Source organism: Ochotona curzoniae, unplaced genomic scaffold (assembly GCF_017591425.1).
Source record: "Ochotona curzoniae isolate NIBS_2020 unplaced genomic scaffold, NIBS_Ocur_1.0 contig_430, whole genome shotgun sequence".
In the NCBI taxonomy this organism is placed as follows: domain Eukaryota; kingdom Metazoa; phylum Chordata; class Mammalia; order Lagomorpha; family Ochotonidae; genus Ochotona; species Ochotona curzoniae.
In genome coordinates, this window is record NW_024466219.1 from 12794555 (window position 1) to 12815705 (window position 21151).

Sequence of the window (21151 nt, forward strand, 5' to 3'; positions counted from 1 at the left end):
CAGGTTGGCTGCCCGGGGCCTTCCTGCTCCTCTCCTGCCTGGTGATAATCTTTTCTCAGCGATTGTGGGGGTTGTTCAAGGCCTTGGCTTCAGACTGGGGAGAGCAGGGGAGGAGCCGGAAGCTTGCCGCCTGGGATAGCTGCAGGGAAGGACTGGGCCAGTGCGTGTTTTGGGAACCTGGACCTGCTCGCGCCCTCCTGGCTTGTTCTTCGAGGATTGAATCCGTAAGGTGCTCCGAGAGCTGAAGAGGACCGGGCCCTCTAGGGAGAGGATGTGGGTTTGCTTGTGGGGTGGCACCCAGGGGACAAGCTGCATTTTTTTTTTCAATTGAATAGAGAGGACGGCAGCCCTGGCCCCAATGCTGCTCTGGCCTGGGCAGGGGGACTGGCAGCCGGCCACAGGGTCAGTGCTGCCCCCAACAGGTCTCTGTGTTCGGAGGAGTCAGACCCCACCTTGACCCAAACTCACATTTTGCCACCTCTGAACTATCCAGGTGATGGATTGGGAAGCTCCTTCATTTCTTTCCTTCCAGTCGAGCTAGGAAAAGCAGCGTGAAGTGTCCCCAGGTGAGGTGGGGTGGGGGAGGGAGGGAATGGGGCCTGAGCTCCGTGGCATCCCCTCAGCCCCACCTCTTTCATCAGAGCACGTGTGCGTGCATGTGTGACACACACATGCACACACAGCCTGGGAAATCTGATGAGTCTGCAAGACTGAGTTTCTAGGCCTCCATCCAGGGGCCGGGAGGCGGCTCTGAGGTTTGGGGTTGGGTGCAGGGGTGGAGGGCTGGCCAGTCCCTGGCTCTCTGGCTGAGTTGATCTCCCAGCCAGCCGAGGCAGAATTGGAGTTCAGAGCTTCCTTGATCTGTCCACTTTCTTCCCGTGGCCCCTCTGCACTCCCTGAGCGGGCTCTGGGACCTGGACTCCCTTGCCAGGGCTGGGGCTGCCAGTTCTGCTCTCCTCCCTCCCCGCCTGGGTGAGCAGCGCAAGGTGAGTAGCCAGCTCTGTGCTGGGGCGGGCCAGGCCTCAGGTTCAATGTCTTCTAGGCTAGATCTCAGGCAGGCTCAGCTGGAGGCAGAACTCAAGGGGGCAGGGAACCAGGATGGGAGGTGGCAGTGGAGAAGTAAGCACAGCTGCTAGGAACATAAGTCGCTTCCCGGAGGGCTCCCCAGGCTGAGAGGACCCAGTCTGTCAGGTTGAGGGTGGGGAGGTACCTGGCCATCTCTGCTCTGTGGAAGCAGAAATCCAAGTTCTGCCCTTAGCCATAGGGGCCCTCCACTGGGCTGTGCTCCCAGGAACACAACCAAGGGTCGCCAGAACGCCCCCTACCCCTTGCTGCTGCAAACAAACTCCCTATTTGTTTCCGTGAACTTGGAGTGGAGTGGATGCCACACCCCTGTCCAGGGGCAGGCCTGGGGGAGTCAGCCGCCTCTTCTGTGTGAGTGGGGAGGGGCTGGGGGCTAGGAGGTGGCCAGTCTGGCCCTCCTGTCTGCCAGCCGAGTTCCAACCCCTTCCACCTCTGGGCCTGGAGCCAGTCTCCGCCTCTCCCCTGCTCCTGCCCCTCAGAAGCACTGCCAAGGCTGGGTGGGGTGGTGGCCATCTCCTGCTCTCGGCTGCTTGCTGTCTGCTTGGAGCTGCCCTGCCCACCCTTGGGCATGCCCACCTGCCAGCCAGTAGGGTGAGGGGAGGGTGGGGGCCAACTCCACCCCTCCACCTCCTGCTTCCCTCTGCAGCCCTTGCCATTGTCGCGGGCATGAAGCTCCAGATGCTGTTGGCTGCCCTCCTCTGGCTCCCGGGCTTTCTGGCTAAGGTAAGGTGGGCATTGGAGGGTGGGGGAAGGGGTGGCCTGGGGGGTTGGTCCTGCTGCCCACCTCTGCCCAGGGCCACACAGCTGGTCTCCATGGGAGGGCGTATGTTTTCTTCTCCCTTGGGCCAGCCTGCTGGAGGACAAGAACAGCTGGTTCCAGCAGCTGCAGGGCTATCCCCCGCACTTTGATAGACGCTCCCTAAATGTGTGATGGGTGGAGGGGCAACACAGAGGGGCCTCCTCTCTGATGCCATCCTGGGCCCCCAGAGGCCTCTGCCCATTTTCTCTTTTCTCCTTGTCCCCCAAAGGGAAATGCATGCCACCCCCCACCAGAGGGGAATCCAGAAGGTAGGCGCGTCAGGGGGAGGGGTTTGGGCCATCTGTGGGTGGGCAGTGGGGGAGGACAGCTCTGGCTCTCTTTGGCCTCATGCCTCCTCTCGGGGCAGGCAAGGTCCTGGGGGCATGCCTAAGTGTAGCCCCTTTCCCCAGGCTCACCCCCAGACGTAAATGTCAGCAGCCAGGGGATGCCCCCTAGCCTCCTGGTGAGCTGGACAGCCCTGGAGCCTGGTGGGCCGATCCACGTCCTCCACCTCACATGTCTCAGCTGCCTTGGCTCCAGTGAAGGCGAGCAGGTGGAGGTGCTCACCAATGCATCTAGCTTCAAGTTCCAGAACCTGGTGCCCGGGGGTCGCTACCAACTAGACGTGATGGCGTTGTACCCCTGTGGGCACAATGTCACTGTAACCCTCACTACCCGCACTGGTATGGGGGCCTGCCGGTGGAGGGAGATGGCATTTCCAGGGTCCCTCTCCCAGGACGGTGTCCTAGGCACTAACCTTGATGTTTCTCTCCCTGCTGCAGCTCCGTTGTCTGTCCAGGGGTTGCAGCTCTGCAGCCCGGGGAGCCCCTTCCACCTGCAGGCCTCCTGGGGCAAGCCCCCCGGTGAGCAGGATGGTCACCACCTTCTCCTCTATCACCTGAAGTCCCACACCTTAACTCACAATGTCTCCATGGCCCCTGATGCCCTGTCCTACAACTTTAGTGACCTCCTCCCGGGTAGCGAGTACCTTTTGGAGGTGACCACCTGGGCTGGCACCCTCCAAGCAAAAACCAGTATCCGCGAGTGGACAGGTGAATTGGGGATGTGTGCCACTTGCCTCTTGGGCCCAGGGCCAACATCCTGCTGCTGGGTACCTGAGTTCGTTCTCTGCATCTTCCTGCAGTCCCCGTGCCTCCTGATCACCTAGAGCTGCGTGCCCTCGGCTTGGGTGCCCTGCAGGCTTCCTGGAATGGCTCCCAGGGGGCCGCCCAGCTGCACCTGCTGCTCACAGACCTGCTGGCTGGTACCAACATGACTGCTGTGGTCCGCCGGGGCATCTCCAGTCACACCTTCCTCCACCTCTCTCCAGGCACCTGCTATGAGCTGATGCTCAATGCTGTTGCTGGGCTCCACCACGTGGTGGGACCCAATGCCACTGAGTGGACCTGTGAGTCCCTGGAGGCAAAGGGGACACCTCCCCCAGATTCTGCCCACTGGCCCAGGGACCTAGAGATGCCAGGGGTGGGGAAGGCATGCTGGAGGAGGTACCTTGTGGTGGCTACCAGTTAGGTGCACCTTGTCTGTGTGCTCAGCTTGGTCTCTTTTCTGTATTTGGTTTATTGCCTCCTTCAAGCAGCTCTGGGTCAGCTAAGTTGTTGCATCTTTATGGTGGACAGAGCTGAGGTGCCAAATCAGAAGGCACCCAGGGCCACATGGCTCACGAGGGGCCGGATACCCAGCGATCGCGGGCAGATTTGTCCACACTGTCACTTGGGTAGTTCTGCTGTGCTGTGCTTAAGGACAGGAACCAGGTTGCCTACTGAGCCTGGATGAGTTGGTCACGGTTGTTCTTGATCCCGTGGCACCAGACAGTGCTTGTGTGTGACCTGCACATGGCTGATTATGTCGGGGGACATGCAGGCAAGATGGAGTCACTGTGCAGAGAAAAGCAGGTGCAGCAAGAGCAGGGCTTTTCTCACCCTATGGAGCTTCCTGTGAGAATTTACTGCTTTCCCACACAGATCCCTCTGCTCCCCTGGACCTGGTGCTGACCCCAGAACCCCCCAAGCTCCAAGCGAGCTGGAAAGCAGGGCCGGGTGCGCATGATGGCTTCCTGCTGCAATTGAGTGGGCCGGTGGAAAAGACCATTGCTCTGGGCCCAGATACCCTCAATGCCTCATTCCCAGGGCCCTTGCCCAGTGGCCACTATGCCCTGGAGCTGAAGGCTCTGGCTGGGCCGCATGATGCCTGGGTCCAGGCCAGCGCCTGGTTGGATGGTGAGTCCAGACTAGGGGTGGGTGTGGGACACAGGATGGGTCCTACCCAAGGACAGATAGGTTTTTACTCTCCAGGGTCTGCCTCTTCTCCAGGGCCCACTGCCCAGCCCAGGCAGAGTCATGGGGCCACCCTGCAACTGCATGGGTTGGAGGCCACCCAGCTGCCCGGCAGACGGGCGCTGCTCTATGCAGAAGGTGATCCAGGCCTCCTTGGAAACATCTCTGTGCCATCCGGTGCCACTCGTGTCACCTTCTGTGGGCTGGTACCTGGTGCCCGCTACCATGTGACCATCACTTCCCCCCTGGGTGTCATCATTCAGAGCCTCACAGGCCATATAGGTAAGGGCCAGCTGCAGGGTGTCCCTGGTGTTGCGGACTGGAAGGCCCTGCGTTGGTGCGGGTGGCACCCTTGCTAAACTCTGCCCATCTCTTCAGCTCCCCTGGCACCATTGTCCCTGGAAGCCACCAGCAAAGGCAGTCCCTCCAACCTGGTGGTTGGCTGGGTCCCTGCACCAGGGCAACGGGAAGGCTACAGCGTCAGCTGGCACCAGGATGGCAGCCAGGGCCTCCAAGGTGGTCTGGTCCACTTGGGCCCAGACAACTCCAGCCTTACTCTGCGGGGTCTGGTGCCCGGCTCCTGCTACATCCTGTCTGTCTGGGCCTCGACCGGGAATCTTAGCTCAGCCGTCCAGAGCATGCGCAGCTGCACCCGTGAGTGCCTGGTGGCAGCCTCAGGGAGGGGTTGGGGGTGAGGATGTGGTGGGAACTGGCTCCCACTGTCCCTGCTTGGCCATGTCCTGGTCTGGCGTGAAGGAGCCTTGCATAAATCTGCATGCAAGCGTTGCCCACCGCTGCCTGACCACTTGGCTGTGTAGCCTCCTGCCCTGTCTGCCTCCCTGCCCCTGTCCCCTTCTTTCCAACTGCTCACCAGTTATCAATGGCTGCCCAGTTTTCTAGGTATATAGCTAGAAGTCTCAAAAGGAAGATAGACAGATTTTATATTTTTTTTTAATTTAAAAGGCAGAGTGACAGAATGGAAGACTTTTTTAAATTGGAAAGGCAGATTTATAGAGAGAAAGATCCTCAGTCTGCTGGTTCACTCCCCAAGTGGCTGTAATAGCCATAGCTGAGCCAATCCGAAGCCAGGAGCCAGGAGTCTCTTCCAGGTCTCCTATGCAGGTGCAGGGTCCCAAGACTTTGGGCCATCCTCTACTGCTTTCCCAGGCCACAAGTAGGAAGCTGGATGGGAGAGTGGAGCAGCTGGGACTCGAACCAGTGCCCATAAGGGATGCTGGCAGACGCAAGGCAAGGATTTAGTCAATGAACCATTGCGTCAGGCCCTGGAAACGTCTTCTCTCCACTGGTTCACTCTCCCAGTGGCCACAACAGCTAGGGTTGAGGAGCTCGTTTGGGTCCCCCACACAGGTGGAGGGGCTCAAGCCCTTGGGCCATCTTCTGGTACGTTAGCAAGGAGCTGGATCAGAAGTGGAGAAGCTGGGACCCACACTGGCACTCCAGAGTGGGCTGGCGGTGTCACAGGAGATGACTGCACCAGCACCAGCCTGGAACAGATGATTTAGATCCATACATTATATAAAGTTCACACACACACATACATAAAGTAAATAGCTTTATGTATTGCACTGTAGTAGAAGTAAAAGCATTAATAGGAATAAGCATGCTTCGTGAAGTCAGGTAGGTTATAGGGGCTGAGTATCAGAAATCAGGGTGTGTGTGTCTGTGGTGTCTGTGTATGTGCCCTCAGGGTTTACAGAAGGGACACCTGCTTAGATCAGAGGGTGTTCCCAGGGAGGAAGCTGAGCTGAGCGGGCAGCTCCAGGTCAGTGCAGGGTGGGAGGAAGGCTTCATCAGAGGCTAAGCCCGTTCCAAGGCCCTGGGGCCAGAGGGAGGAGAAGCCAGAGGGACGGAGCTGGAAGCCTGCAGATGTGATGGTTTTCAGGGCCCTCCTGGTGTGAGAGCAGGTGCTGAGCTGGGAGAGATGGGAGCAAGTGTCTGGACAGGCACAGCTTCCGTGTGAGCCTCATGCAGGCTGGACTTCCTGGGGGGCAGGGCCTGGGGGGCAGGGGAGGAGGGACCTCTGGTTATGCCAACCAAGTCCGTCTCCTTGTCCTTGCAGCCCCTGCTGCTCCTACCAACCTGACCCTGGGCATTGCCACTCGGCCACCAGCCCTTAGGGCTCACTGGGCTGCACCACCAGGACGCCGTGACGGCTTCCAGCTGTGCCTGTACCGCAGGAGGCCCCTGATCCTGCAGAGCCAGGACACTGTGGCCCCCGAAGCCCAGACCTTCTCCTGGCCCCTGCTGTTCCCGGGCACTGAGTTCCTGGTGCAGCTGACCACCCTACGGGGTCCAGATGCAAGCAACAGTATCAACGCCACAGGCTGGATGCGTGAGTGTCCACCCCACCGCCTTCCACACTCCCAGGGAGGGGGCTGTGGGTCCTGGGGATTGGTGGAACCAGGGCTCTAGTCTTATATCTGTTGCCCACACCTGCTCTCCCTGCAGCCCCACTCGCTCCTCTGTTGGTGAATGTGACCAGCGAGGGCCCCAGCCAGCTCCTTGCAGTCTGGGCTCATGCCCCTGGGGGCCGGGACAGCTACCAGGTGACCCTGTACCAGGCAGGCGTCCGGGCAAGCACCAGGGCCTTGGGGGCCGAGGTGAACTGCACCAGCTTTTGGGCTCTGATCCCAGGCACTAAGTACGAGGTAGAGATTGTCTCATGGGCTGGGCCCCTGCGTGCTGCGGCTGCCAACGTCTCGGGTTGGACCTGTGAGTAGGGTGTGGGGAAGATGGGTGGGGCTGCTTCCCTCCTCCTGAGGGCCTGGCCTGGGGTCAGAGAGTCTCCTGAGGCCAGCCAGCACCCTGGCTGACTGTTCCCCTTGCCCCCACAGCACCACTCCTGCCCAGCGAGTTGTTGGTATCTATACAGGCAGGCAGCGCTGTGGTCAACCTGGCCTGGGCCAGAGGCCCCCTGGGGCGGGGGGCATGCCATGCCTGGCTCTCAGAGGCTGGGCACCGCTCCTGGGAGCAGCCTCTCATGCTTGGCCAAAGCCGCTTGGTGCTTAGGGACCTCACGCCGGGACGCAACCTCTCCTTGTTCGTGCGGTGCCAGGCAGGGCCGCTGCAGGTGGCCACTCACCCAGCGATGCTGCCTGTCGGTAGGTTGGAGACCACTGGGGAGGAGGGTGGTGTCCTGAGAGGCAGGGGACACTGTCCATTCCACCTTGGGCCACCTGACCAAGAGGATATTGTGTCACCCACCCCTGCCCTGGGCTTGAGATCCCCTTGCTGTGGACATTGATGCCCCACCCCTTCACACCCACTGGGTGGGACCCAGAGCCCCTGGCTTGGAGGTGATCCCCTTGGCATCTGCTGACTCCTACTGGCTTTTCTCCCCATAGAGCCGGGTCCTGTGGAGGATGTACAGTGCCAGGCTGAGGCCACCCACCTTGTTCTGAACTGGACGCTGCCTCCTGGGGACGTGAGCTCCTGTCTGGTCCTGGCAGAAAAGCTGGCTGCAAGAGGGGATGCTCAGCTTGTGTTCCAGTTCAACACCTCCAAGGATGCGCTCCTGCTCCCTGGCCTGGCACCTGCTTCCTCCTACCGCCTTAGCCTCATTGTGCTGGGCCGGAATGGCCTGCAGAGCCGGGTGGTCACCCTGGTGTGCACCACTTCCGCTGAGGGTAGGTATCCCCCGTGGCCTTCGAGACCCCTCTGCTCCCATAGCTGCCCTCCATCACTGCCTGCCTTGATCCTGGCCACCTGTGGCTCTTACTGTCACCTAATCCCAGTCCTTGCCTGGAGCCCCGAGGTCCTAATTGCTTGGAGTCCTGATGTCCACCTGCTGGGCACTGGGAGGGGCTCTGGGGGCCCCTTCAGCTTAATGGACAGGCCCCCAATCTCTTCCTTTGCACCCCCAGACTGGCATCCCCCTGAGCTGGCCGCCGCTCCCCAGATGGAACCCGAGATGGGGATGGGGGTGGTGATCGCGTGGGACATGTTTGGCAAGGAAGACGGGCGGATCCAGTGGTTCGGCATTGTTACTACCACCAACATGTCATGTGAGCAGCTGGGCAAGGGGAGGAGTCCAGGGATGGGGCCAGAGCAGGGAGGGGCACCCAGAATGTCCCTGAGGCTGTCCCTGAGGGAGCATCCTGGAGAGGGGCCAGGCCCTGTGTGTTGGGTAGAGAAGTCTTGGCCCCACCACCCATCCTGCTCAGCCCCTACCTCGTTCTTTGCCAGTGGCTCAGCCTTCCCGGGCAGCCATCAACCACACGTGGTACGACCACTACTATGGAGGATGCGACTCCTACCTGGCCCTCCTACTTCCTAACCCCTTCTACCCGGGGCCCTGGGCGAGACCCAAATCCTGGACTGTGCCCATGGGGACGGAAGACTGTGGCCGCACCCAGGACATCTGCAATGGGCCGCTCAAGCCGGGAGTCCAGTACAGGTGAGGCTTGGGCCGAGGGAACCCTCCCAAGTTTCCTGGAAGGGGTTTTAACTTGTTCTGTCCACAAAGAGCTGCAGTGATTCACAGAGAGCAGCTGCTGGCCCATCAGAGTCCATGGTTATTTCAGCTGGGCTTCCTGGCAGGCAGGACAAAAAAGGGACACTCATCTGTCGCATGGGTCTTTTTTTCTTTTCATAAAGGAGCAAGGGTGGATTTTGTTTCTGCTTACCAGGGCATGTTCAAGAATGCTCAGCCTAGAGCTGTTTCTTGCTTCTTGGAAAGGTGGGCAGGTGCCCTGGGAACACTCCAAACGCTCACGAGAAGTAGAACAGCCAGAGTTTTATCTTGGTGCAAAAAAAACCTGCAATCCATGCATCATTTAAAAAATATTTACATTTGTATTAGTTTTTATTGGAAAGGCAGATATACAGAAAGGAGGAGAGACAGAAAGGAAGATCTTCTGTCCGGTGATTCACTCTCCAAGCAGCTGCAGCGGCTGGAGCTGAGCCAATCTGAAGCCAGGAGCCAGGAGCCTCCTCCAGGTCTCCCTTGGGATACAGGGTCCCAAGGCTTTGGGCCATCCTCAACTGCTTTTCCAGGCTACAAGCAGGGAGCTGGATGGGAAGGAGGGCCACCGGGACATGAACTGGTGCCTATATGGAATCCCAGAGTGTGCAAGGGAAGGACTGTAGCAGCTAGGCTACTGTGCTGGGCTCTCATTAAAAGTTTTAAAAATTAGTATTGTTTTCCATGATACAGTTTTGTAGACATGAGGATTTCTTCCTCCCTTTCTTCCCTTCCAATTTTCACCCATTTTATTGTAGGACTATAGTCCTCTAGTAACAGTCACAACTTTAGCACTGTGCTACGTAAGTGTGTCATGCATTGAGGCACAAAGGCAGAGAATGTATCGTGATGTCAAGGTGTATTTTGTCTGTTGGGAGTTCTCCTTTCACTCAGGAGCAGAGCTCCATGCTGCACTGTACCTTCCCTTCCCGCCACGCTGGTCTCCGTTACTTAGTTCATGTGTGAGAATATATGTATGTGCTTGTTTTGCATTTTGCATGCAGGCTGCCTTGTATCAGAGTGAACGTATGGTATTTGTCCTTTTGGGACTGGCTTATTTCACTGAGCGTAAAGGTCTCTCACTGGGACCATGTTGTTGCAAACAGTAGAATTTCCTTCTTTTTAATGGCTGTGTACTATTCCACAGAGCAGATGTACCGCAGTTTTTGTTTTTTGTTTTGTTTTTAATCCATCTACTATGCACATGTACTAGATATCATTTTTTTTCACAAATTTTGGGGAGGTCCTTACATGCATGGATCTTAAGGGCTCCTGGCACCAGAGCAAGCTTATCTTTTGGTTCTACTTTCCACGAAACGCTCTGGCCTTTGAACAGGTGAGGGAGGGGTCTCCTGGGAGGTGACTTGCCCTGGGAGCCGGCCCCTCGTGGACAGTCCCGCTGTGTCTCTGGCCCAGGTTCAGCGTCGTGGCCTTCACCAGGTCCAACACCCCAGAGCCCATGATCTCCTTTTCAGCCTTCTCAGGTAGGACCCCCTCTTCTGAAGTTCCCCCCAGACAGCAGCAGAAAGGGGTGGGCTCAGGCCCTGCCCAGCAGAGCCAGGGGCCCCAGGCCCGGGGACAGAGGACCGCTTAGTCCACCCTGGGCTTGTGTGGGGGTGGGAGTGGCACAAAGAGGCTGGCTGCTGGCCACCTCCTTCCTGCACTGCCCCAGCACCCCCATCTGCCGCCGCTCTGCAGGGCCCAGGTCAGCGCTTGGCTAAAGAGCAAGGAGGACAAGCCACCAACGTGACCTCAGAGGGGGCAAGGGGTGGACAGGTGAAGGCAGAACGAACCAGGTGGCGTTAATGCTGGGGACATTTAATTATTTGTGAAAATGTGTTTATTTGAAACACAGAGTGACAGAGAAAGAGGGGGATAGAGGTTGGGAGAGAGGGGGGTGGGATTGAGAGAGAGAGATCCATGGCTGGGCCAGGATGAAGCCAAGAACCCACGTGGTCTCTCACGTGCGTGCAGGGGCCCAGGTGTTTGAGTCCTCTGCTGCTCTCCATGAGCAGGAAGCTGGATCAGAAGTGGGGCAGCCCCACCAGCTCAACGCCAATGAGGGCTGAGGCCCATGGAGCCCCAACGCCCACCCAGGGACAGTGTATTTACACTACATTGTCCAAAAGATTTACCTCCTGCACGTGTGTTTAGTTACAAGATGAGAGATGTGACGTTCTTTCCTCTGTAACCCTCAGACATCTGGTGTGCATTGCATGCTGGCGTAACCCTGCAGTGGGAGGAGCCGCACCTGCAGAGCTCAGCAGCTTTGTGCATCTAGGGACCATGCCAGGGACCATGCAGATCCTGGGGCTTCTGGGGTGTGTCTGGTGGTTGGGGGTTGGGAGGGCTTTCTGCCCCAGGCAGTCTCCTCTCACCAAGATTTACTTGTGGGACTAGGGGGCTCGAGGTGCATTCCTTCTGTCCACCTTGTCCCCACCCCGAGGGTCCTGGGGCTAGGAGGCTGATTTGCCCCTCCCCCACCTTGCCCACTTCCAGAGCCCCGGATCAGTGTGTCCCCTGCCTCCCTGCCCCTGCCGGTGGCGCTGGGCACAGCGAGCTGCTGCCTTCTCACTGTGTGTGCCGTGCTGGGTCTGCTGTGCTGCAGGAGGAGGAGGAAGGGGCAGAGGTGAGCCAAGACAAGGCAGGCATGGGTGAGGGGAGCTTCTTTTTGGGGTCCTGTCCCACTCCTGGAGGGGCTGCCTGCCACCTGCCCCTCCACCCTCTGCAGGGCAGACAAGCGTGGATTTGCCCAGGAGCTGATGCCTCACAGCACACGGTGAGTGTATGTCCCCGGGTCACCCCACATGTGGCGAGAGGTGAGGGCCTGCTTTGCCCAAGCTTCCTGGGATGGGGGCCTGCTCTCTGCCGGGGGACCCCAATTTTGCTTCCTCAGCCACCAGCAGCACCACCACACCTTCTGGAAGATCTTTTCTCCATTCTGCAGTTCTCTGCCTGCCCTCAGTCCACGGAGCCTCCTCCTCCTTGACCTGCAGGTTCAGGGTAGAGGTTAGCACCTCTGAGAATCAGGGCACACAGAGATCTTGCACTTTCTGGTTCACTCTATGAATGGCTACATCGGCCAGAGCTGGGCCAGTCCAAAGCCAGGAGTCAGAAGCGCCTCCCACATGGGTGCAGGGGCCCAGGCACTTGGTCTGTCCCAGATACATTAGCAAGGAGCTGGTTTGGAAGCAGAGCAGCCACGACATGAACCGGAACCCATATGGGATGCTGGCATTGCAAGACTGTGGCCTCACCCACTATGCCATGATATTAGGTCTCAAAACCACCTCTTGGTCCGGGGTGGTCCAGCCTCATTCTAGCCCAGACTTCAGATGAAGGGTTTACTGCCACCCGCAGGGGTGGAATCAGTCAGCTTACCTTAACATCAGCTGATTTCCCTGTTCATGTCCCCCACAAAGAACACGAGCATGGAAACATCCAGAATCATGGTTGACTCTAGGGCAGCATCGCCCTGCCAAGCCGACACAAAGTTAGCCTGCACACTCACCCGTTCTGGGCCTCCGCCACTGCCTGTTGCTGCCTGGTGCTGCCTGGCTTACCCTAGGGGCAAAAGCAGACCTGACCATGCAGAGAGATTCCCCAGGGCCCCGAGACCAGAGTGTGAAGCCCCCACCTCTCATGTTCCCGTCCCTCATGGCTCCCCTTCTCCATCTTTGTACGTGGTTGGGTCACGGCCAAGCTGGGCGTCGGTGGAGCTGGCTGGGAACACACAGATCCCAAAGTCACTGTCGAACTGTGCAGCCAGATGGAGCGCCCCATCGGTGGCAGGGCAGGGCCGGATCCTGCACGCCTGCCCCCTGGAGAGCCCATTGCTGCCCTCTCCCACCAGGCGAATCCACAGGCCCATCCCCATCCACAGCTTCCGACAGAGCTATGAGGCCAAGAGCGCTGATGCATATCAGGCATTCTTCCAGGAGTTTGAGGTACAGCCAGGGCTCTTCAGGCTGTGGGCACCCAGGCTGGTTTGAAGCTGCACATGGGTCTAGGGAGAGTGCCCAGCTATGTGCTTGCCATCCCTGACCCTCAGCAACCGGTGCCCACCTTGCCTTGCCAGGAGCTGAAGGAGGTGGGCAAGGAGCAGCCCCGAGTGGAGGCCGAGCACCCTGCCAACACCACCAAGAACCGCTACCCACATGTGTTGCCCTGTGAGTGCTGGGAACGGGAGGGCACTGGGCAGGAATGGCACTGAACACCTCTCTCTTGCCCTGCAGATGACCACTCCCGGGTCAGGCTGAGCAAGCTGGAGGGAGAGCCCCACTCTGATTACATCAACGCCAACTTCATCCCGGTAAGGGCTGCCTGCCCGCCTGCCCACCTGCCCACCTGCCCACTTCCCAGCTTGGGCTGTTTGCGGCCATTGTCCATGAGCACTGGCAGCCTGTTTTTCTTGAGATCAAGGCCAGTGGACATGGGTGATGGTCTGCCCCAGGTCAGCTGTGTGCTGGGCCACAGGAGGCTGGTAGAATTAGCCGAGTCCCTGCCCTGCAAGGACACCCAGAGCGTGATGTGTGTGAGAGAGTATGTGAGTGCATAAGGGTGTAGAGTACACAAATGTGTGTGAATGTGTGTATGAGAGTGAGTGTTAGCATGTGTATGGAGTGTGAAGAGCATGGGTGTATGTGTGTGAGTGTGCGTGTGCGTATTGTGTGTGAGTGTGGATGAGCAAGAGTGTGTGAGCGTGGATGAATGTGTGAAGAGCTCTGAAGAGGAGCAGGCACAGCCTACAGGGCCAGCCAAGGGGGTCTTTTCTCCACCAGGGAGTCAGGGAAGCCATCCTGCGGGAGGAGGCAGGCATCTGAGCTGTGAGGATGGCACAGGGCCTGGATAAGCAATGGCAGAGGAAAGGCCCTGCAGGAAACAGCCAGGCGCCAAGATCCTGGCGGCAGCGTGTGCTGCTTAAGGAGGGGAGTTGAGGGTAGGAGGTGAGATGGGACTGGGCGGTGAAGGCCAAATGCAGGGGAGCTGTTAGCTGAGGCTGTAGATGCTGGCTGGGGAGTGACGGGAAGGCACAGCCGGTGTTTGAGTATGGGAAGCTGGGACTTGGTTTCTGGAAGGTCCTCTGGGGCTGGGCAGTCTGGTTTTGGCATGTTGAGTTCTTGTTGTGGTCAGGCAGGTCTTCCCGATCCCTCTGAGGTGGAGCACGGATGGTGGTCTCTGAAGCCACCCCCAATCTTCTGTTGGGCTTCTTGGTGCACACATGTGTTCCTGTGTTTGCACACGTGTGGCATGGCCACACTGAAGGTTATGCCTGGGATAGCTGCTGTGCTCTTGAAGAGTCTGCCCTCCCCTCTTATCCCTCCAGGGTTACACCCACCCCCAGGAGTTCATTGCCACTCAGGGGCCTCTCAAGAGAACACTGGAGGACTTCTGGCGGCTGGTGTGGGAGCAGCAGGTGCACATCATTGTCATGCTGACCGTGGGCATGGAGAACGGCAGGGTGAGCCTCATGCAGTGTTTGTAATGACCGCCAGGTGGCGTTGCACCCACGCAGGAAGGGCCCCCTTGGCATCTTCCATGGGGGTTAGCGGTGGCAGGCAGGTCTGGAGGCAGGGTGGGGAGGCCCTAGGGTCACCCAGGATGAGGGAGGCAGGGGAGGGGACTGGATGAGCACACCCAAGGTTGGCTCAGTTTCCACTGGCCCCTTGCTCTTGGCAGAGGAGGGGCAGGCACTTGGCTTTTCCCATTGAGCCTGCTGGGCCCTGGGCAATAGGTTGCTGATTTTGACCACTTGCTGGAATATAGGGTCAAGGAGACGCCTAACTCCAAGTCTCCAGGGCCACATGGGGCTGCCGGTGCTGGAGCCCAGCAAGGGAAGACAGGCCCCTGGAGGAGATGGCTTTGGAGCTGGGTTTTGCAGACAGCAGAGGGGGTGGTGGGGGTGGGGGTCTGGCCGGGCAGCTAAGCTGATCACATCTCACCTTGGAGCTCCCGAGTTTGATGTCCAGCCATGGCTCCTGGGCCTGACTTCCTCCTGTTGCACACCTGGGAGGTGGCAGGTGAGGGTGCAAGGGACTGAGTTTCTGTCACTCCCTGGGAGACCCGGATCGAGCTCCCAGATGGCGGCCTCAGCCTGGCCTGGCCTCAGCCGCTGGGAACATTTGGGGGCAGATGGGAGTTCACGGTCTGTCTCTCAACTAAGTAGATAAAAATAAGTAAGGAAGGAGGTGGTGGGGGGTTGAGACTGGGAAAAGGAGGCAGTGGCCGGGCTGAGGCTGGCCTCTCTCTGTCCTTCCTCCCTAGGTGTTGTGTGAACACTACTGGCCGGCGGACTCTACCCCCATCACCCATGGTCAGCTCACCATCCACCTGCTGGCTGAAGAGCCTAAGGATGAATGGACTCGGCGGGAGTTCCAGCTACAGCATGTGTGTGCCAGGGGCAGGTAGGGTGGGGTGGTGAGAGCGGGGCTTCAGAGAGCCTGCCCCCGACAGGGGCTAGGAAGGAGACGCCCACAACCCTTCACTTTTGGGGCCAGGCGGGTGGTGGTTGAGGGAGGGGAATGCAGGCACAGGGAAAGTTAGGGGCTCGTCCAGGGAGGTCAAGGTCAAACTGATCAGTGATGGTTCCTGTACTTGGTTCAGGGTTCTCTGTGACCTCAGGCAACAGAAAAGCAAAGTCCAGCCTCACCCTGTCTGCCTGGACACTCTCTGTAAGGGGTGGGGGATTGCCCGGGAGGCTGGAGAAGAAAAAAAGGGCTTAGGAAGCAACTAGATGGAAGGGACAGGGTGGAGGGAGACAGTTGGCAACAGCCACTCGCGGGGGAGGCCTCCCTGCCGGAAGAGAAAGTCTTGGCGGGGCTGGGAAGACAAGAAGCGCGTTCTGCCACGGCTCGCAGGGTGCCCAGCACAAGCAGCGGAAGGTGAAGCAGCTGCAGTTCACAGCCTGGCCTGACCACAGTGTCCCGGAGGCGCCTGGTGCCCTGCTCACCTTCATGGAGCTTGTCCGGGAGCAGGCACGGGCCACCCAGGGTGCTGGGCCCATCCTGGTGCACTGCAGGTGAGGGGGCGGGAGTGTAGGGTGCTGGGTGCATGGCCAGTGTGCTCACTAACTCAGTGAGCTCTCTGGGGCATGCCAACAGTGCAGGCGTCGGCCGGACGGGCACCTTTGTGGCACTGTCGAGGCTGCTGCAGCAGCTGGAGGAGGAGCCAGTGGTGGATGTGTTCAATGCCGTGTACGCACTGCGGCTGCATCGGCCCCTCATGATCCAGACTCCGGTGGGCGTCTTGGCAGGCGGGCTGGGCTGGACCCTGACCATGTGGGACTCACGGGAATCTTGGGGTCCCCTGTCTCCACCCCATACCCTGGGCACTGCACTGGGTAGCTACCGGACATGCTCATCCAAGAGTGACTCCTCCTTCCCACCTCCTACCCCTGCCAGAGCCAGTACATCTTCCTGCACAGCTGTCTCCTGCGGAAAATTCTGGAAGGATCCTGTGACATCTCTGAGTATGCCACAGGGCCTAGGACCTGGGGCGGGGGGACGAGGTGGCGTGAGAAGGGTTCATGCTCTGCGTTCCTCCCACCACAGGCTGCTGGCTCTGGCTGAGTGGGGGCACAGCAGCAGCCATGGCCTCCCCCAGTGCCTTCTCTGCTCTCCCCTAGGTCTGGACCCATATCAGTGACCAACTTTGCGCAGGTGTATGCCAAGAAAGCGGCTAACGCCAATGCCGGCTTCTTGAGGGAGTACAAGGTAGTGGGTCGGCCAAGGCTGGGTGGGCGGATGGGGTGGCAGAGGGCTCTTTCCTGTGCCCAGCAGGTGCAGGGTGGGCTGCCCACATTCTTACAGCACCCATCTTCCCAGCTCCTGCTGCAGGCCATCAAGGCCGAGCCTGGCTCCTCGGCGCCCCCTCCTGGCTGTGAGACGGATGGCACTTGCTCCTGTGAGTTTCCCTTGGGAACCTGAGCAGGCTGAGCACCCACTCCAGCCTGGGGCAAGCAGGGGGCACCTGGCGTCTCACCGCCTGTCTGCCCCCAGATGATGGTTCTACTCCGGTGGAGGACAGCCCCGCCGACAACATGCCAGAAGCCTGGTTCTTCCCGGTGAGGTGGTGCTGGGCGGGTGTTCTGTTTCTTGTCCTCTGACCATTTGGGTCTCCGTGGCCAGGCCTGGCAGGGGTCCTAGAACTGGGAGGGGGACGAGGGAGGAGGGGACATCTCAGCCTACCCCTGCCCAGGGGAGCTCACGCATAAGCTGTGCTCTGCAGGGTGGACCTTCTGGCCGTGACCACGTGGTGCTGATGGGCCCTGCGGGACCAGAGGAGATCTGGGAGCTGGTTTGGGAGCACGAGGCCTGTGTATTGGTCTCCCTGTGCCAAACTGACCCTCAGGAGGAGGTGAGGGGGCAGGGGCCTGAGGATGTGGTGGTGACAGGGCGGGGGTGACCTCTGGCAGCCACCAGAGCTGCTCCACTTCCTTCCCAGCCACAGGGTCTGTGGCCATCAGAGACACAGCCTGTCATCACGGACATGGTGACAGTGCACTGGGTGGCGGAGAGCAGCGCGGCAGGCTGGCCCTGCACCCTCTTCAAGGTCACCCACGTAGGTGTTGGGGGCCACGGGGCTGTGTGGGCGATGAACGGGTCCTATACTGGCAGCGGCACGGATGGTATGTGCCATATCCCAGGGGGAGAGCGGGAAGGAGCGGCAGGTGCAGCAGCTGCAGTTTCCGAGCTGGGAGCCCGGGCAGGAGCTGCCCATGAGCAGCTTGTTGCCCTTCCTGGCTGCTGTGGGCCAGTGCTGCTCCCAGCGTCACAGCGAGAAGCCCGGCACACTGCTCAGCTACTCCAGGTGCTGTGGGACCCTGTCTGGGTTGTGGGTTGTCTCTTCCATCCCTGCCCTGTCCTCAGAGGTATGTGGGCAGGCTGGCTGCCTGACCGTATTCCAAGGGCCCTTCCAGCCTCATGGATTCAGGGCTGGGTTTCCCTGGGTCCCTGGATACCACCACGGTGCTCCCTACTGTCCAGGTGCCCTGTCCAACTCTAGGTCCATTGCAGCCGAGGCACCACACAGCTGGGCACCTTCCTGGCGGTAGAGCAGCTGCTGCAGCAGGCAGTGGCTGAGTGCACGGTGGACGTCTTCAGCGTGGCTCTGCAGCAGTCCCAGGCCTGTGGCCTCATGACCCCAACACTGGTGAGTGGTGGGGAGGCCTGTGGCTGTGGGGAGGGTGTGTGCCTCACTGCAGGCATCTGCCAGGGGGTGCTGTGGAGTCGGGTGGGGGGTGAGGGGGTGAAGCTGCTGGGTCTGTCTGTCCCCCAGGAGCAGTACATTGAGCTCTACAGGTGTCTGGACAATGCACTGGTGCATGGGCTGCCTTGAGTGGGTGCTGCCAGGCTTGGATGGTCAGTTCCAGCTGGGGACAGCCACGGCTTCTGGTCCTGGAGCAGAGATGGGGAATAAAGACGTGTGGGCAAGCTGAGGCTGAGTGTGTATTTCATTTATCTGTCCACTACGAGACCCACACCAAGGCCTTGTGGCAAAGGGGAGCCAGGAGGGGCAGGGGTAGGGGTTGGCCCACAGCCTCCAAGCAGGTGCTTCCTGCTCACACTCCAGACCCTCAGTCTCCCTGGATGTCAGCCCTTACCTCCAGTGTCCACCTAAACTCAGCGTCCCACCCACTGCTCCCGCAGACAGTAGGATGTGCCCTGCTCCCACCCCCTCTTCTGCCAGCCCTGGAATCCCCAGGGACTCCCTGCTGGGGCAGAAGGACGGTCACCTAGAGATTCGGGGGTGGGGGCGCGGTGGGAGGCAGCGCAGTGGGAGGCAGCGCAGGTGAAGTTCCTTGGTTTCCCGTGCCTACACTCACCCCTCCATCCTCTTCTCCACATCTGAGGGAGGCGGGTGAGAACTCAGAGAGGGGAAGTGGAGACGGGCAGGAGGAGAGACCAGAGGGTAGGAGGCCTGGGACTGTCATCGTGTGAGTTCCTGGCCCAGGTTCCACCTGCAGCCCTGGTCAGCCCTGTAGGTCTGACAGTGAGGTGCTGGGGTGCTGGGAGGGTGCGGAGACAGCCTGGGCAAGTTCGAGCAGGAGCCCTGAGATGGCGTTAGAGCCCTCAGTGGCCAGGCGAGGGTCTGTTCGGGCCTGGCTGAAGGCCAGCCTTTCTGTCCAATCATGAACCTCACTGGGGTTCTGTGGAGGCTCTGGGGCTGCCCCCGGGGTGGGGGCGTTGAGTGTTGCTAGCCCCTTCACCCTGTGTCCGCCAGGAGTTCAGGGGCCTGGCCTTGGTCACAAGGGCCATCTGCTGTGGCCACCCTGGGCTCCGTGGGGTTTATCCCCAGCCCAGGCACCTTGCAGAGGGACCCTGGGGCGCTCGTGGGGCTGTGGAGGAGCGAGGCTGCAGGAAAGAAGTCCAGTGAGGTCTAAGGAGAGAGCCGGGACTACACCTGCACTGGGTAACCCACAGGACCCCTCCCTGTTCAGGGGGCTCGCCCAGCCTCAGGGTGGCTAAGTTGCAGTTGCAGAACACAGCCTCCAGGTGGCGCTACCTCACTGACTGTCGGGCAAGCTGTGACAGCCGGCTGGACAGACAGGCTCGCTGGGTCCCCGGCTAGACAGGGGGATCCGCAGGACTTACACCTGCGTGAGCTGCGTGAGCATATGCAGGAGTGCACGGCGGGTGGGAGGCCCACGCCAGCGACCCTGCCCGGAATAATCCCTCAGGGGGGAGGAGGGCGCCCCCTCACTGCCCTGCCCCAGCTCCAGCCTGCAGCGGGACCCGTGAGAGCCTGACCCCTCAGGTCTACCCCTCAGTCCCTCTGCCATCTCCCGGGAGGCAGGGTGAGCAGGGCCATCCTGAGTTCCCGTTCTGGGGCTTTTCCTGTCCTTGGATCTGCCTTTTTCCGTGGGAAGTGAAGGTGGAGATTAGGGAGGTCTGGGGACTCTGGGGTCTCCTGGCGCAGGGCGGGAGGTAGGGATGCTCCTGTGGGTCCCACGTGGCACCGTGGCTGTCCCAAAGGCAGGCGTGCCCTGACCCCCAGCGGTCCCGGCCTGGGGGGCGTTCTTCCCATAAGCGCAGGTCCCCCTGCGGGCTGCGCAACTAGGGGCTTCTTTGCTCTCTTCCTTTCTTTCCCCCTTCCTCGAGGAAATTCCTGCCAGCTGGGAAGGAAGGAGGGAAGCGGAGCGAGCAGCGGCGCACAGACTTTCCTTAGCTCCTCCTCCGCCGGTCTCCCTCCCTTGCCAAGCCCAGCCCGTGAAACCAAATCACGAAGATCACTCAACAATGCTTGCCCCTCGCTGAGGGCGCCGTCCCTGCGCTCCCGCCGCTGTCGCCCAGGCCGAGCCGAGCCCGCGGGGCCCGCCCCTCCGACGGCGCCGCCCGCCTGCCCCGGCTGCGGGCGGCCCTCAGCGCTCGAGCGCCCGCCAGGTGCCCGCAGCCCGCCGCCGAGATGCCCAGCCCCGCGGGGCTCCGCGCGCTCTGGCTGTGCGCCGCGCTGTGCGCCTCGCCGTGCGCCACTGGCACCCCGCAGCCCGGCCCGGGGCCCGCCGCCTGCCCGGCCCCCTGCCACTGCCAGGAGGACGGCATTATGCTGTCCGCTGACTGCTCCGAGCTCGGGTTGTGCGCTGTGCCGGGGGACCTCGACCCACTGACCGCCTATCTGTGAGTACCTGCGCCTGCCGCAGCCTGGCGCACCTGCCTGGGTGCGTCCCCCACCCTACTTCCCCACTCGGGAAATGGGCACCCCAGGAAGGGGTCTCTCTTTTCCCAAGCTGAGACTACGGGACTGGGGACCGCGGAGTCTGAGGTTGAAGGCGGAGACACTAGGGAGCTGGGCTTCCTCTCCTTGCCTGGGGGTTCCCTGTGGGAGCCAGCGCAGCCTGGGCACGGTGGGTTCCCGGCCAGAAGCAGGAGGGACTTCGTCGGCTGCCTCCTTTGCTGCCACCTCAATTAGGGAACAGTGCCCAGGACGGACCGGCCTGGCCCCAGCGGCGTTGCAGGGGGCAGTAGGGAGAGGTGATGGGTGTGTCCTCCAGGAGCTGGGAACCAGCCCTGCCCCATCCCTGGTCAGTGGCCGCCAATGCCCTGGGGCGGGAGGGAGGGGTCTCCCGTGTCCCAGGGACCTCCCGAAGGGAGGCAGTATTGGAGAGGCTAATTTGCAGGTAGTAGTCAGGGCTGCAAACCAGAGAACATTTTTAGAGTCTAGTTTGGGGTGAGATGGCCAGTGAATGGGACCACAGTGGGACTGCTTGTCCTGGGCACAGCTCAGAGGATCTGTCCCTAGGGTGGGGAAGCGGGGAGCTTCCTGGTGGGGGCTCCCAGCAGCTCAGCCCGTGGGCAGGAGGGGGAGGTGAGACATACCAGACCACCTACTCCTACCTCACCCCTGCGCCTGCTCCAGAGGCCAGGAGCTGCTCCAGCCCCACCCTGTCCAGGTGCCCCTGCCTTTTGTCACCGGAGGCAGAGCAGGTGAGCAGGTCTGGGGACAGTTGCCCAGGGGACAGCTCACAGGGAAGAGGCAGCCAGAGGGTTGAACCAA

At 60.5% G+C, this 21151-nt stretch overlaps 2 protein-coding genes across 2 annotated transcripts in view; both read left to right on the forward strand.

Annotated features, from left to right (window-relative positions):
* The first annotated feature begins 558 nt into the window (after positions 1 to 558).
* LOC121160098 (receptor-type tyrosine-protein phosphatase V-like) lies at positions 559 to 18062 on the forward strand. Its single transcript, XM_040985785.1, has 34 exons — positions 559 to 986; positions 1730 to 1806; positions 2112 to 2151; positions 2293 to 2565; positions 2665 to 2934; positions 3027 to 3290; positions 3865 to 4119; positions 4213 to 4458; positions 4555 to 4830; positions 6257 to 6529; positions 6646 to 6909; positions 7032 to 7298; positions 7542 to 7823; positions 8061 to 8201; positions 8383 to 8593; positions 10076 to 10143; positions 11159 to 11288; positions 11391 to 11438; positions 12513 to 12606; positions 12738 to 12828; positions 12895 to 12971; positions 13986 to 14120; positions 14924 to 15046; positions 15517 to 15677; positions 15760 to 15895; positions 16060 to 16127; positions 16284 to 16371; positions 16483 to 16561; positions 16657 to 16721; positions 16886 to 17014; positions 17102 to 17218; positions 17304 to 17467; positions 17674 to 17809; positions 17936 to 18062. Exons 2-34 carry the CDS (start codon positions 1750 to 1752, stop codon positions 17993 to 17995), a joined length of 5088 nt encoding a protein of 1695 aa, XP_040841719.1. The 5' UTR covers positions 559 to 986; positions 1730 to 1749; the 3' UTR covers positions 17996 to 18062.
* Positions 18063 to 20062: 2000 nt separating this feature from the next.
* LGR6 (leucine rich repeat containing G protein-coupled receptor 6) overlaps positions 20063 to 21151 on the forward strand; it is a 100544-nt gene continuing 99455 nt past the window's right edge. Inside the window, exon 1 of the mRNA XM_040985786.1 lies at positions 20063 to 20274. Within this exon, the coding sequence (XP_040841720.1) occupies positions 20063 to 20274 (212 nt within the window). The remainder of the gene's footprint in view (positions 20275 to 21151) is intronic.